This window comes from Parus major, chromosome 1A (assembly GCF_001522545.3).
Source record: "Parus major isolate Abel chromosome 1A, Parus_major1.1, whole genome shotgun sequence".
Classification (NCBI taxonomy): domain Eukaryota; kingdom Metazoa; phylum Chordata; class Aves; order Passeriformes; family Paridae; genus Parus; species Parus major.
In genome coordinates this window covers 48,489,705-48,505,588 of record NC_031773.1, presented here as the reverse complement: position 1 = coordinate 48,505,588, position 15,884 = coordinate 48,489,705, and the positions used below count along the sequence as shown (strand labels likewise).

General features: G+C 53.0%; 1 protein-coding gene across 2 annotated transcripts in view; it reads right to left on the bottom strand.

Moving 5' to 3' along the window:
- Positions 1 to 1,493: 1,493 nt before the first annotated feature.
- The window catches only part of PDGFB (platelet derived growth factor subunit B), a 15,613-nt gene continuing 1,222 nt past the window's right edge, over positions 1,494 to 15,884 (bottom strand). The window contains exons 2-7 of one of the 2 annotated variants that reach the window (XM_015629278.3): positions 9,412 to 9,508; positions 6,143 to 6,226; positions 5,444 to 5,649; positions 3,599 to 3,740; positions 3,030 to 3,195; positions 1,494 to 1,838 (exon numbers count right to left, since the gene is read on the bottom strand). In XM_015629278.3, coding sequence (XP_015484764.1) covers positions 3,059 to 3,195; positions 3,599 to 3,740; positions 5,444 to 5,649; positions 6,143 to 6,226; positions 9,412 to 9,508 — 666 coding nt within the window. In that variant the 3' untranslated portion in view covers positions 1,494 to 1,838; positions 3,030 to 3,058. Of the gene's footprint in view, positions 1,839 to 3,025; positions 3,196 to 3,598; positions 3,741 to 5,443; positions 5,650 to 6,142; positions 6,227 to 9,411; positions 9,509 to 15,884 lie in introns of both variants that reach the window. The other variant, XM_015629277.3, reaches the window with a different exon arrangement.

Genomic DNA, 15,884 nt, shown 5'->3' with positions numbered 1-15,884 from the left:
TCTTCATGTGTGCAGCAGCCCGCACAGCACAATCCAAGACCCTGACTCCAAGGTGATGCTGGGAATTCCCATCATATGTAATCATTCTGCTAGTGGTTGCTGGCTATTACCTGTGCAAAGCCAGCCCTTGCCCATACAGCCCTCCTTCCTCCTCGAAGACAGGCAGAGAGTGGCCCAGGAGGGACCTTACAACTGACCCTCCAGTTGTTCTCTCAGTCCTCCTCACTTAGAAGAGCTCATTTCTGTCTCAGACAGCTGCTGCTAATTGTGAAGACCACCCTCATTTCTTTCTCTGTACCTACACAGAGCTGTCCACATCATGGATCAACTTCCAAGCTAAGTGGGTTGGGAACATTTAATAGGTAAGATCAAGAAGGAATTTGAGAGGGAAAATGTGAGGAAAATGATGGGAGATGTGGGAACATTGGCAGGGAAAGATTAGTGGAGGCATAGTATGCAGGACATCCAGGAAGGGGTTAAAAACCTCGTGGGAATGACATGATTCTGCTTTCAAGACCACAGAGCAGGCAAGGACAGCTCACTGAGATTAAGTCATGCTTCTAAGTTTGGCTGTCCTTGGTCTTGTTGTGGTGCCACTTCACCTCCTGCAAGGAAGTTGTGCTGGGAGGGGGTGGGGGTTGGTGCAGAGTGAGAGAAAAGGGTAACAAGAAAGAGGGAGATCAGATGATGCCTCTGCCTGCCCCATCCCCAGCCTCGCAGGCACGTTTCAGTAACAGTGTGCTTTTCTGCCAGCCCAGTGAAGCCGATGCATGCACGTGCCTCTGAGCTTCCTGCCACTGGGGAATGAAACCCATTTAAGAACATATATATATATATAATTTTTTTTTATATATGTATGTATAAATACACATACGCACACACATGCACACATATATATATATATATATATACACACACACACACATATACACACGCACACGTCCAGAGTGAATTTAAAAAATAATTTGAGTCCGAGCCTGGAAAGTTGAATTCTCCACCAGCATGTGCAAAGATGGCTCCCCTTGGCAGGGGCCGGGGGCGTGGAGACGATCCTGCCACCGTGTGCTCCTTCCCCACGATCCAAACACCTTCCAGTCAGCACCAGGAGCAGGGGAAAGAGGGAGTGGGGGAATGCATTTGGCTTCTTTGATTGTTTGCTTGTTTGTTCTGTTCCCCGAGATGTTGTATACCTTAGTGGTTTTGGTTTTTCTTTTTAAAAATAAAATATACACACGCACGTTAAAAATATATATCTGTCCAGGTAGGGCGATAAAAGTCCTTAGTGCATTTTCCATCATTGGTCGCCGCTCGCAATCTCAGATTTGCCTGTTTCCAAAAGGTAGGTCCAATGCAAGAGTAGATCTCAGTGGGCCCCCCCCAGCCTTATCAGAAGCATGAGGGAAAGGGAGAATATTCCCCTTCTGGCCTCTGTCCATCTGTTTTTCTCCTTCTCTTGAAAGAAATTGGACCCGCTTTCCTTTTCACATTTTCCATCCTGTCCTCTGTAGCAGGGAAGGAAATGTCCTGTTCTCATCACAAGTTCTGGCTGTTGGCATTCAAGGTTTTGTTTGTACTTTGTTCTTTTCCTCTTAGGTATATATATATATATATATATATATATGTAGGTCATCCTTGTCCTTTTTTGTGTGTGTGTGTGTGTGTAAAACTTTAAAATTATGCTAATAAATGAAAGGGAGGCTTTGGTGGGAGAAGGTCCACTGATGGAAAGGGAAGCACCAATTGCCGTCTGAATCAGACGTCGAGGCAGATGGACAAAGAGGAAAAGTTATCATTCCAAGGACCCCATGGGGGCAATACAGCAAATATATTAAGTAAACCTAGAAGTGAAACAAAACCAGACACACCATTAGAACATGTAACCCTTTTCCCCCTGCAACTCCCCTGCTATCCCCTTTTCTCCTCTGGAAATATTTGTGCCAAGGAGTCAGATTAGAAGCCTGGGAGGACTTTTGACCTCCTCTATTTTTTCCCCTGAACAGCTCGAGCCAGAGCTGAGATTTGCATGGGTTTGTATCATTTCTACCCTGGGAACTTTAGGATGGCCAGGAGAGTCCTGGGATAATCAGAGCCCTTGTACTGCAAAGCGTGGGAATCCCAGTCTCAAGACACTGCCTGGTGCCCCTTGTCCCCAGCTCCTGAAACACCAGGGGAAGCCTGCTGTCCCCTCTCCTGGGGTGAGGGGAAGTGAATGTGGTGGCCCAGGCTTATTCAAGTGGCTGCAGCAGAGCTGGAACTGCTGAGCTCTGGGGCAGGGCTCTCCCTGTTGAGTTATGTCACCTTTCTTGAAATTCAGCTCCCACCAATCTGCACCCTAACTACTCTTTCCCTCTTTTTTCCACCTTTTCCTCTCATGGGGAACCAAGGCTTAGCCTCCTTTCCCTTGTACCAGTGGAATTACTCCTGTTTACACAAGTCATGGAGAGAAGAATCAGACCCTGGCCTGACAAAGTCCAGACCTCTTGCCAGAGATTCCAGTTCTCCTCTCCCCTGGTATGACCTTTCTCATGCACATAGGCTTCCCTCTAGGAGAGTGGTGAACCAAAAGTGTTGCTGCTTTTCAGTCTTTCTGCCAACTCAGCCGATGAAATAAAAGGAAAAGGGATCCCTAGAGCAACATTAATATTCTGTTTTCAATGGAGAACCAATAGAGAAACTAGAGCAGGAGTTGCTGCACGGAAGAGATGAATTACATGGACCCCGAGGGGATTTAGGTGTAAGGAGAAGTCAGTCTTGTTCCCTGCCTGAAAGGGAGACAGAGAAAGGAGAGGGCGGGGCCTGAGAGCAAGGATGGCTGCTGCAGGATCATTCCAACTTCGCAAAGAGCCTTAATTCCATAAATAGAACCCACATGTTGGCACCCAACCTAGTTCTTCCTCCTCCTTCGGCCTAGGTTTGGTCCTGCAGTAGCCCCACACTGAACAAGTGGCCAGTGGTGTGGGAAGGGTCTAAGATGCCATGCCCCAAGAGGACATCTTTCCCGACTGGAAAAGCAGCTTGCTGTTACCTGCCTTGTGCTCTCTCTCCCCTGCCAGCACTTCTATGCTATGAGGATTTCTTTCAGCACTTTCTTATCGTTGACATGCTTGTACTTCTTATGTTTCCTCTTCTGTGCCGGCGGCCGGCGTACTCGCCGCCTCTGTGAGACAGCGGCTGTGGTGAACGCCGGTGACAAGCCTGCCAAAACAGAGGGGAGAGTGTCTGTACAGCCAGGACAGACGGCTCCTGTTGAAATATCCTTCTCCACACACTGTCAACAAAGAGCTCTGCAACAGCAGGGCCACAAGGCCTCTTTCTGTTCTTCTGTTCCTTGTCCTCTGTTCTCCACAATCTCTGCCCTCTCCCTTTTCCCACCATGCCCTTCCCCTCACCTCTCACCTTCCCCTCCTTCTTTTCCCTCAGTCTCAGCCCCTTCCCGGCAGGCAGACATCCTGGGAAAGGTCCCTCAGCTGGTACAAAGCAGTGAAGGCCCTTGGGATTCACTGGAGCTAAGCAGACTGAAACCAGTGGAGGTGTCTTTTCCCTCTCCCCAGCCCCTCTTCTCACACCTCCCTCCCTTCATTCCACTGGTGATCCTTACGTCTCTGTTCACGTGGCCCTGGACGGATGTTCCTGGGGGGTGGTCGGAACACGGCTTCACACCGACACTGCACGTGGTCCTCCAAAGGCACAACGACTTTTGTGAATTTTGGCTTCCTCTGGACAAATTCGATCTTGTTCACCTATTTGCAAGAGGAAGGCAAGCAAAAGATTAATACAGCCACGGCTCCCACTCAGTAAATTAGTCAGTGTCAGTGCACTTTAGTCCTGGCTTTCTTCCTAAAGGGTCAGAAGGCAGCTTAAAGAGCCCTGTTCAAACTCAAAACTCAAACTCAAACCTCAGACTCAGGGGTGGTGTGTATGGGAGACTCTTCTGAACATGGCAGCAGAGCAGACCCAGACCGGGCAGGTTTGGATGGCTCTGGCTGGTTTCCCTGATCCTAGCTATTGCCAGAGCTAAAGCAGGATGACTGGTTGATCAGAGACAGAAACGTGGAACATGCAGGACATGCTAGCCCATTTCTGACAGATGCAATGGCAGAGACCTGGGGCAACCAGGATAATTCCCACAGGAAGCTATAGGAAGGGCAAAAGAAGAACTCGGGTCTGAAGCAAGCTGACACAGCCTCACCAGCTCTGCTGAGGCCTGTCTGAATTTGTCTCAAGCTCTTTAATAACTCGCAGGGCTGAAGCCCTCGGCTCTTCATGGGAAAGGCGGTGCACTGGAAATTCCCCCGGACTCTCCACCAGTGCTGACTCAGAGGCAAGACTCATTGCTCCACATCCCACCACAGGGCACAAGCTTTCTAGGGGGTCCTCCCACTCCATCAGCAGCCAGGCCTGACCCCACTCAGCTTATCTAACAACCCTGCGGTCCCTGAAGTGTTCCACAAGCTATAAATACTCACTCTGCTCTCCATCTGGGATGGAATTCCTCTAAACCCACTGCCCCCAGCAGCATCCCTCGGCCAGCGCCAAAGCAGCCAGGCTGTTTATCTTTCCTTGAAAGCCCACTCCACACGCTTCAGACCACACGCTGCTCGCTAGACAAACACTTCCAGCCAAACAATAGAGAGACCTCTGTCCTCAAAGAAACCATTTCCAGGTCACTTTTTCAGGCTGGCTTTTGACCTCTCACTTGTTTTTTTCCAGAAAAACAACCCCCATTTTTTCCTCGTTCAGCCTGGCTTTTCTGAGAAAGGAATTTCCTGATGAAAAGGGCTGTGTGTGAATACAATCTCTCCCAGCCAACCTCTGCTGCCTGTCTGGGGGAGTCTCTTATGGCTCAGGCAGAGGATTAGTATGGGATGAATATCATTTTTAAACAAGCTGTCTGGGAGGAAGCTGTGAGGAGATCACTGGTAGCTGTGAGGGGAGGATCAGAGCAAGAGGTTAGCTGTCAGGTGTCTGCTGGCTGATGGAGCAGGTCAGAAGGTAAGTGTGGGCTGAGAAAGAGAAGCTGTTCCAGCACACATCTTGGAAAGAAGCTGCAGCAGCAGTGGAGGGATGGCGACTGACACTGCAAACCCTCCTCCTTTTGCATCAAAGCCAGTTCCCGCGATGAAAGAACCTCATTTCTTCTGCTCTAACACAGCAGACAAGGCTGCCTCGAGCCACAGGAAGGGCTGTGGCACAGAGCTGCAGCTGGGGACGGTGCCCTGTGGCTCTGTGTGGTGACAGTCCCCAGCTGCTGGACAGCACCAGCCCTTCCAGCAGCTGGCATGGACATCACCCATGCCAGCAGCCGCAGCGCTGCGTGGCCAGTGCAGAGGGCACAGGTGGCCATGTGAGCCCAGCACCTGGGACCCACCCTGGCTTTGGCTTTGGGGCACAGGGATGGCAGTGGGCAGCAGGAGGAGGAAGCAGTGGCAGGCGTGTCCCCTACCTGGACGTGCCGGACACGGATCTGTGTGGGGCGGCACTGCACGTTGCGGTTGTTGCAGCACCCGGAGCAGCGCTGCACCTCCACGCAGGGCGGCCACACCACGAAGTTGGCGTTGGTGCTGTCCACCATGTTGCGGGAGATTTCAAAGACCACCTCCCGTGTCTTGCACTCCGCGAGGACAGCTGTCTCTGCTGCTGCCAGAGCATCTAAGGAGGGCCGAGAGAGAGATGGGATGGAATGGGCTTTGCGGCTGTCACCAAGCCACTACAGCCACCTCTGCTGCAAGGGAAGGACCCCACATAGCCCTCACATGTACACACACACACACACACACATGTTCTTTCTCTCTCTCCCACCCCTCCAGCTGACTCCCTGTACAGAGCCATGCCCTGTGGAGGAAACCCCTGTACTATGATGCCTCTCACAGCAGCTCAGGCAGAAGTTGAAACTCTAGTGCAAGCAAGCAGCATCAGGATTTAAGGCAGAGCACTGCACAGAAGTCCAGACTCCCTCTCTTGCTCTCCCAGGGTGAAACACCCAGCTCCCACTCCAGGCCCAGACCCTCCTTCTCATGTCTCCACACATACAGGCGCAATAAAACCTCTTCCCCTACATTTGATCTCAGACAATTATCTGGACCACCCACGGCTGCTCAGGTGAGTGCCCCAACAAACACAAGGTGCAAGACCCCCAGCTCACCTAGGCTTCGTCGCTCTCGAGACAGGGCCGCAGGGTTTTGATCGGGCTGAGTTGCGTTCAGGTTCAGGCTCGAGCCATCCTGCTCTGCAAAGGGTAAGACATGAACCGATAGCACCAGGAAGAGGCAGGAGAAGACAGCAGGCACTCATGCTCAGATCACCAGGCTAAGTGCAGGGCCATGGGATAAGCCACGGACCCAAGACGTCATGCTAGGTGTGAATCCACAAACAAGGTCACAGCTGTGCTGTGGCAGAGATACTCATTGCTCAGAGCAACAAGCCTATCATGAAAGAGGGGACCCAGTCAGGTCTAGGAGAGGAAAACTCCAGCTCAAGAAAGATAAGGCCCATGTCAGGACTTTCTGGTGTCAGAGAGGAGCTGCTGAGGGATTCAGATTGGCCAGCTGAGACGAGGATTGCACCAAGGAGGATCAAAGACCAGATGGGACAAACAGAACACTTGGTGTTTAACACTGAGGTGCCTTGCTGGGATTGCTTGGGACTGGGAGAGCTGGGAAGTGATAGGGCAGGTGAAGCAGGGGATGGATGGTAGGTGGGGTGCTTGCTTTCCCTCTCCCAACTCAGCTGCTTTAGGTTAGAGCAGTTTTATAACAGAAGAACAGAAAAATAGAGTTAAAATTACTTTTCCTCTGGGCTACTCTAAGGTAAGAGGCAGGATCTGGAGGTGGTTCAGTCAGCGATGAGAGAGGAAGACCGATAGCATTCAGGCCAGGCCTGAGCGGTCCCCTCCCACCCCACCGCTTTTTCCCATAGGAAGTGCTGAATAGAGAAATGCCCATAATCCCCATGGAGCACTCCAACACGCAGCCCCTCCTGAGCTCGGGACAATGGCTGCGCTCGAAGATAGCTCCCACCCAGCCACAGCTCTTTCCTTCTCTGACCTGCTTTAGCAGCTGAAGGAAACTGAATGGACGTCAGCATCAAGGGAGCAATTTTCTTAAAGGGAATTAGGGGCCAGTGGAAGATCTCTGTTTATCAGATGTGTGGTGGAGCAGACTTCCCTTACCTATCATGTCCCATTCCTCTTCCTCAGCCCTGCCCTAGTGCAGCCCTCTCATAAAGGGGAGCAGGGACTTTGCTCTCTGCTCAGGTCTCAAGCAGATGATGATGGACTGGGGATGGGTGCACAGAGGCTGCATTCACAAGGCAGGAATCATGTGCCTGTCAATGAGCAGTCAACATCTACGTGTGATGTGGACAGACAGACACCCTTTAAAGTGGCTGGGATCAATTTAAAAAGGTGGGATCAATTCTAGGCACCATTTGTCTCACCCTCAAGCAAACTCCCAAAATGAGAACTGGTAGATTACTCTTTAGAAGGGCCTGTAGTTCTCTTTGGGCTAGAGAAGGTGTCTGGATGACTGGTTTACATGGGCAGCCACTGCTTTGTGGGCAGCCACAGTTATAGGAGATGACTTCCACTCTACACACTTCTGTTCCTGGGTCTGCAGTAGTGCCCAAGCTCAGAACTCTCTCAGCCCATCTGCCTCCTGGAGCTGCCTCATTCTGGCTCCTTGTGCACTCAGTGGAGGGAAGCAGCTGGGACATGCACAGGGTACACAGACAGCGCAGGGAATAGCTCCAGCCACTTTGGGATTATTTTGCTAACACACTAATTTGCTAATTCCTCACAGGGCAAGCAAATGTCAGTGCTCCTCAGTCAGTACCTGGGAACAGATGAGAGCCAGGGGGGTGAAACAAAGAAACAGCTTTACAGCACCACTTTTTGTTTCCCTGACCAGCTTTTCCTATCTGGGACCTGAAGTGAAACCAGTGACTCAAAGCTCTGCAGCCTTCTCTCATACCCCTGGGCTTCTGGAGCCAACCAGATAAGCCTATTTTATTTCTTAATCATGAGGCTGATTAATAGCTACAATAGAGATGTATCTGCTCCTTAGACACTGGGCCATGGCAGATTGGATGCATCTTCTTAGCTGCTCCTTGCCCACCCTCCATCCTGTGGCATTTCATCAAATGAAGGTGGGGGCTGCCTTTGGTGCACGAGTTGATGAGGGGGGAGAAATGGGGGCAAAAAATAGCAACAGCTATTGACTCAAATCTGTTGAGAATCATGTCCCTTCCTCCCCTAGGTTGTCCTTCTACAACCCGGGTCAATACTGAAGACATTTGGGGCGGGGGGGACCAGCCTGGGACAATCCAGCAGGGCTAATTTTGGAAGTTGCCCCATTGTGTGGCTCGTGGGCAAGGAGGAGGGAACTGGTGAAGGCAGGGAGCGGCCCTGGCAGTGGTGGGGAGCCTCGTCGCCTCTTTCTAAGACAAACAATAGCTGAACGCAGCTGGTGCCCTCCCCCTCTTTTTCCCCCCCTGCCCCTCCAGGGCCGTTTTGAAAGGCAGCGGGAATGCTTTTGAGACTGCGCCAGTGGTTGGACTGGCATAGGAAACAAAAGCAGGAAATTCTGTTCCCCCGTAGATAGTGTCTCGGCAAGGATTACAAAGCTCAAAACAGACAAAACACGAGAGAGCAGTCGAGCTGGGGGGGCTGGGGGACGACGGGCGGGAGCAGGGTTAGAATAGAAAGGAATTTGCTCTGAAGAGAGCGTTTATAAATAAATTCCTGGGCCAGCCCAGCCGCCGTGGCGCGTGCTCCGGTTCCCACACGTGCCGACCCCTCCACGCTTCGCCGCTCCTGCTGCTCGCTGCACGCAGCCCTGGCCAAGTGACCCCGAGGCCCTGCAGCCCCCGGAGCTCTTATCTACGGGCAGGAGGTGAAGCCACGCTACCCTGACTTAGCCCCTGTCCCGTAGCTCAGCCATGGACACGTGCTCTGCTGCTCTCGTCCTAAGAGCCTCTGGGAGCCCGCGGCCTTCTGTGGATGCTAAACCTGGAAACTCACTCAGCCCTTTCCTCCTCTGCCGCCCTATTTCCACCTCCTGTTTTGCTGCCTCCTAAAATGATCCTTGTCCGATTCAAGCCCTGCTGACTGAGCATCTCCCAGGGTGAAGAATGGTGAGCTCAGTTCCTTGCACCCACCTTGCCTGTCTCGTACTAATTTTGGAAGACAATGTTCAGACAGTTTGGAGATCCAAAAAAGCATCTAATTGCCTCTATCTCCCACAAGTTTCAGGGGGACTAAGACTGTAAACGGCCAGGTCTTGGCTCCTGAATGGTTCCCGTATTTATAATGAAGTCTATTGATAGTGTGCCTGCTGAAAAACAGAATATTCCCCTCCCAGCCCCACCAAAGAATTAATTAAAAAGAGAGGAGTGTTTGGTGAAGAGGAGATTTACCTACGGAGTCTATCCGCAGGGCACGCTGGAGGTCACTGATGGAGCGCACTGAGCTGCCACCCAAAATCTCATAAATGTCTTCGGGTATGGGGTCCCCCTGGCAGATGACAAAAAGAAAAGAGAGGGAGAAACGACCATTAGAGAGATGATCTGCAAATACTGTGTTGCGGAGCAGGAGCAGGGAGTCAAGTTCGGGGGAGACACGACAGAACCAGCTGAATGCAAACACATGCATTGTCTTGAGTTGGATTTTAAACCTTGAGGGCTTTATTCCTCATGAGGGCATGAACCTGAAACCTAAGGAAAAGCAAGAGAGCCCCTCTTGCTGCCTCTCACAAAGCTGTCAGGAAACTAAAAAAGCCAAAAATCACCCCGGCTGTGCAGCAGAGCCCTGGACACTATGCAAGCAGCCAGCAATGCTTCCTTCTCCGGTGGTGTATGACTTCTCCAGGTGGCTTCTCATTCCTGCTGCCTGCAGTAAAGGCGTTTTAACAGACTTCCCTTACACTATCAGATAAAACCTTCCCAATATTTCCCTCCGTTATGAAACTCCTTCACGGCCTTTGTCAGTTATCGTGTGTGTGTGCGTGTGCGAGCGCGTGTTTTCAAACCACAGAGGCCCAATAATATACATCATTTGCATACTCTTTTTTAAAGGGGAAAAAAAAAGGCTGGGGTTGGAGATGAAGATTGGCCTTCGTGGCTGAGGCTGCCCCAGCGTGAGCCCGCGGTGAAACCACAAAATCTGCAGGGAGGTGATGGACTGAGGAGCAGATTTGGAGGAAGAAACATATGGGAGTTTGGATGTCATTGCACACCAGCAAGAAAAAGCCTTGAGTAAGCAGGTTTAGCAACATCAGACAATGGGCCAAATACAGAGTGTGTGCAGGCAGGTGCAATGCCATCGGTCTCTTGGGAATTTTACTCTGGCACTAGGCTAGAGCGGGCCCCAGTGACAGCACTTAATAAGAGTACAAAGGAGCGGTGTGGGAAAGCAAGTGCTGATTAAAACATACTTCCGAAAGACTAGAAAAAGAGACAGAGGAAAGTACTGGCCAAAGTGTTTGCTTAGCTCCCAGCTCTCTTCATTCAGGGCTACTCAAGTGGAAAAGCTGCTCTTTCAGCCGGGTGCTGGATGGCGTCTGAGGCGCAGCCCTACGCATGTCCCTGTAACTGAGAGGAGAGCTTGGCTTGTGTGCCTGTGAAACGCAGGGATTTTCGTGTGGGTTTTTATGGACAGTTGGTGGCATGTGTGTGGTCCTCCTACTGTACAGCTATTCCCTCCCTGCCTGCGTTCAGTGCAGAACATTTTCCTTCTGCTCACAGCCGAGAAAAGCCACCAGGCAGGTGGCTAAACGTTGGCTTTAAACCTTGAGGGCTTTGGCCCAAACCTGCAGCCACTTTTGGATGGCCACTTGAGCCTGGCACTCTCTCACACGTGCCTGTCCTTGGCCACCCACCGCTTGCTTCCATAGTAGGATAACAGGAGTGCTCCCTCCTCAGCCCTGCCAGACCACCCTCCAATACTGTAACTTAAACTGGGATGCAGTGATGTGAAGGTTGCTGCAGCCCAAAGAGGTTCAGAAGCCTCCTGAAGAGAGCTGCAGAGCAGACGACACCAGTGTCCTAAACCTCCACAGCCAGATCCACCAGACAGCTTCAGTCAGACCCAGCTTTTCTGCCCCGCTCCACCCCTGTCACTGTCACATCTCACCACAGATCTGGCTGTCCGCCTGCAGCAAAAAGCAGATTTTACGTCCCCAGGCATTGCTTCCTCAGTCTCCGAGGGAGAGGGAAGCAGCATCAGTGATGAATGCACAGCGAGAGAGAGACTTGTATAATTCAGGGATCACTGAATAGCTGTGAAATGAAGATGCCTTCTGACATCTCCTGCTGCGTGAGGAAGAGAGGGACCAACAGCCCAGTGCTGGAGAGGCTCTGCAGCACTTCCCTGCCTTGTGCCACACACATTTACTGGAAGAGAGATCATTTGCAATTCCCAGTACTTGCATTCAGAGCTCAGTGCTGGGTGGTGAAATTGCAGGCTTTCAATGTTTGCACCTGTCAGCTAAACGCGTTTGTGTACAAATGCTGCTCTGCACGGATGCCCCTGGACCTTCCTGACACTTAATACATGTAGGAAATGGAACTTTATTTTAAACTCCGGCACTTGCTGGGGGGAGAGCGTGGGCAGGTGTTACGAGTCTTGGTGACTTTGGAAGCGAGCTGGGAGGTGTCACCTTGCTAACTGAGCAGGGGGAGCAGATATGAATCAGGGATTGAAAAACGCAGGCCCTCAGGAGCCGTAATTCTGATGACTGCCTGTAGCAATAAGCTCCACTCCCTGCTAACGGCAGCAGTTTTAGATGCCAGTTTTTTCTTGTTGCAGATACTACCAGCATGGCTATGGTGTAACACCAGCCCACACGGCTCATAATCCTGTCCTCCTCCCCCATTTTTGTAAGGCAACTCTGCAAGTGGCAACTGCAAGTCTGTGAAGCTCCTTGTTTTACCCCTGTAAACCAAGGCCAAGGCTGGCCTAAGAGCAGCGGCAAACCTGAATTGCCTTGTCCTTGCTCCCTCTGGGGTCTGTCCCTGGGAACAGCCATGCCTCTGGCCCCTGCCCCAGCCCTGTGCCTGGCCGGTCCTGAGATCGGGCACCACACACTCCCAGGCTCGGGGCACTCGTGGGATGAGACACAGGGAAGCAGAGCTCCATCAATCACCTCCACCTAATCCCATGGGGTCAGAAGGTAGAGGAGCACTGCAAGAGAGGTGGGATCCCCAAGAGACCAGCCCAAGCAGCTGGTGCTTTTCCTGCTTAGCAGCTCCTCTGGAGTTATTTGTCTAACACAGGTTAACAATCTCCTTTTTTAACTGTGCGGCAGATCAAAGAAGACTTTTGTCTCAATGGACTCTTGGCTGGCTGTCAAGTGCCCCGAGGCCTGGCCTCCTATTCCTTCGAGGCCCTGAATTCTTAGAAGAAAGTTTGTTCTTCCCTCCCTCCCTCTGCTCCCCAGGTCCTGACTCTGAGTCGCAAGGGCACCCCCCAATCTGCCAATCCTTTGTCAGGAACCTTCACTTCCCTTTCTTGTGCTGGTTGCTGGTGCTTGAGGGGCCATGGCACATCTGACAGAAGGCAGCAGAGCAGCTGCTGCCTGCACTGTGGCTCTGTGGCCTCTCAGCACATCAGCTTTGCTTCCCTCCTTCCAGACGTCCAGCAGCACTGTGTGGCCACTGCAAATAAACACAGGTGCAGCAATTCCCCTGTTCCCGCTCCCCACACATGCACTCTCCCAAAACCTGCCTCCTCCCTAGCCCCACCACCTCTCGCTCGAGTTTTTGCCCAACTTCTGCCTTTGAGCACCAGGGATGCTGAAAGGTCCCCTTGCCATCAGCAGCTGCCAAGCTGGTGCAGAGAATACGCAGTGTCCACACCCTCTGGCGAGGGTTTCACAGTCTTGGCTGAAGGTAGGCACAGAGGAGGAGGAGGGAGCAAAGATTGTGCAACCAGCAGGGAAGGCAGACCCTCAGGGCTCAAAGAAATCAGACAAGGATACTCCCGAGGTGAGGACTCCTCCAGTTCCTTTTTCTAAGCTGGTGTGACTGCACATAGAAGGACAGAATGGTATCAGCAGCACCAGTTTGTGAAGGGCAGGGAAGCACCCACCTACTCAGTCCTCTGCACAGGAGAGGAGGACTTTCTGAGCACCTCCACACCGACCATGGCAAAGGATCTTGGCAGCAGGGTCTCGAGTGATCAGCCAGGCAAAAAACCCCAAACAAACAGCATTTTTTAATTCCCTCTGAAGCTGATGTGTGGACCCTGAGGGGAGACTCCGCCGCATTCCCTGGCAGAGGGCAAGACCAGCAGCACCTGCCACCAGCACTCCCCTGGCACAGGGCTTCCACCCTTCCAGCACCACTCCTGGCTACAGGAGGACCCTGACAAACGCCTGTCACAGTACTCTGCAGCAGGTACAACCCTCTTCACGTGAACCCCCTCCACTTGGAGTCGCGGCTTATGTTTTCCCCCTTAAAATAATCAAACAACGTTTGATCTAGTCCGTGTTCCTAAAATACAGCCAGACCTACCCACCCTTTTTCCATTTCAATGGGGACTCCACTGCTCCTCCCCACTCCCCCCACACCTCCCCTGAGAGGCTGGAGGCATTTCCACTCCCGGGGCTGGTTGTGTACCAGCAGCTCTGGAAGCAGCGCAGGAGCCCTGTCATTCCCTCCTGCTGCTGCACATCAGCTGACAGTGAGAGGGAGGCAGGGACGACTCGCCTGGCTCCTTCCACCAGCTCACCCCAGACGTGTCATCCATCCCGGCTTCCACTGCTTTGTCCTTGTCACCGCCTCGTGCTAGGAAGGCTAGGGAAGAACGCCGGAGCCTTGCAGCAGGAAGACGCAATGGGGAGCTGGGCCGAGGCTATAAGCAAGCACCCAGCCGCACCCCATTCCTTGGGAATTCCAGAAAGTAGTGCCAGTGGGGCTTCACCCCGGCACAACCACCACTGGCTCGGCCCATCTCTGTAAATGTTGCAAGGCAACTATTACAGCCCGTGGGGCAAATGCAAATAGGTTTAGCATCCTCGCTTCCCAACTGGCAAATACCTTCCCGCTGAGGCTTGTACTCCCTCCGGCTGGAAGAGCTCCAGGGCCCTCCAGCTCCAGATGGGTGTGATCAAAGAGGGAGAGGGACTCAGGAGGCTCCATCCCTTTGCTCAGGGCCTCTGTTGATCTGGGGAGCTACTGCTCCTCATGCACTTTCTCCGGCAGGGCTGGGGAGGAGCTGCAAGCCCCATTCAGAGGATGACTCTGGTTCAGCAGCCTGGTGGGAGCTGCGCTGTCTGTGCCTGGTGCAGAGGGTGCCACTCACTGCCCTCAAAGTAACTGAGCACTGGCTGCAGGCGGAACCATCTACCCAAGCAGAAATGTTCTCGGTTCTCCTGCCATACACTGACAAATATCACAATTCCTCCCATGAAACCTCGGGCCAGAATTACCAAACTCTAACTCTACTAGGCTGTCATAGAGCTGTGCAGTGTGTGTCTCAGTCTGATTATGGCAACCGAGTAACAGCTCCTTGGGCCCGGAGACTTCCATCTTCACCCTTTCCCAGTGGCAACCCTAGCTGATGTTTCATGCTGCCTGAGAGAAAGAGATCTGAGCCATCCACAGAGGAAATACCATCCTCTGCCCAAAACAAACATGACCACTGGGTAGCCCACAGCTCTAACTGCTTCCTTTTGCGGCTTGGGCAAGGACAAAATGAGCCCATAGCGGGGTGACGTGATGCTTTGCACCCAACTTCTTCTTTGCATCCCATGAGAGGTGCACCCACCTACCCTGCCCAAAAATGAGGAAGGAAAAGAGAAAAATGATGCAAAGAAGGGAAAGTTTTGGTGGAAGGTGGTTATTTCCTGCCCCTGACAATCAAGCTGCAGATCCAACCCACAGTCTGAACGCTGTGTGGGAATGTTAGGGGCTTTCTGAGCCCCTCAATCTGCATGCAATCAGATGATGAAATGTGACAGCAGAGGTAAAAGGATTTGGGGGTTAGGGGCTCCTTTTCCTCCACCAGGGCTGGGGATGAAGCTTCAATTTCCACACAGGGAAACCGAAGTAGGTTGGGGTGGTCATTCAAATCCACCACCTGGCCCTTACCCTCCGCTGGGCTCCTTCCTGAGCAGCGCATCCAGGCCTGCAGGGCATGATGCTTGCATGACCGTGGAAGCACAGCGGGCACTCACCTCCTGCCCCTTCCCCCAGCTGGGCACACACCTTGCTGAATAACCATGCGGGCTGCTCAGAGCGCGTTGCCTCTACTCACACCGTCCCTTTCCTCCCGCTTTCCAAAGCTCCACGCCCTTTCTCCACTGCCCCCCTGGCGATGCCAGGGTGGATTTCACACTGTGCGTTATTCCAGAGGTGTTAAGTGGGCCCTGGTAGCTGGTGCACCCGCGCTGCCATGATGCCAAGATCACCTGGTAGGGGTGAGAGGCTGGAGGGAACCAGAGCCCACCCCGGGGTGACAGCCCTGGGCGAGGCAGGGCAGGAAGCTGCGGGTTCTCCGGGGCTGGCCAGCAGCATCCCTGCTCCCACATTAACCAGGGGCTGCTTCAGCCTGGTCTCCCCTGACCCTGCAGCCAGAGGCAGACACGGGGGTGGGTGTATTCCCAGGCGAGCCCCCCTCGGCGTGCCTGTCCTGACGGGAGCCCCTGCTTCAGCGGAGTGCCCGCTCCAGAGGGTGCCCGCTCCAGAGGTGTGCCCGCTCCAGAGGTGTGCCCGCTCCAGAGGTGTGCCCGCTCCAGAGGGGTGCCCGCTCCAGAGGTGTGCCCGCTCCAGAGGGGTGCCCGCTCCAGAGGGGTGCCCGCTCCAGCGGTTTGCCCGCTCCAGAGGGGTGCCCGCTCCAGAGGTGTGCCCGCTCCAGAGGGGTGCCCGCTCCAGCGGGCGCTGCCCTCCGG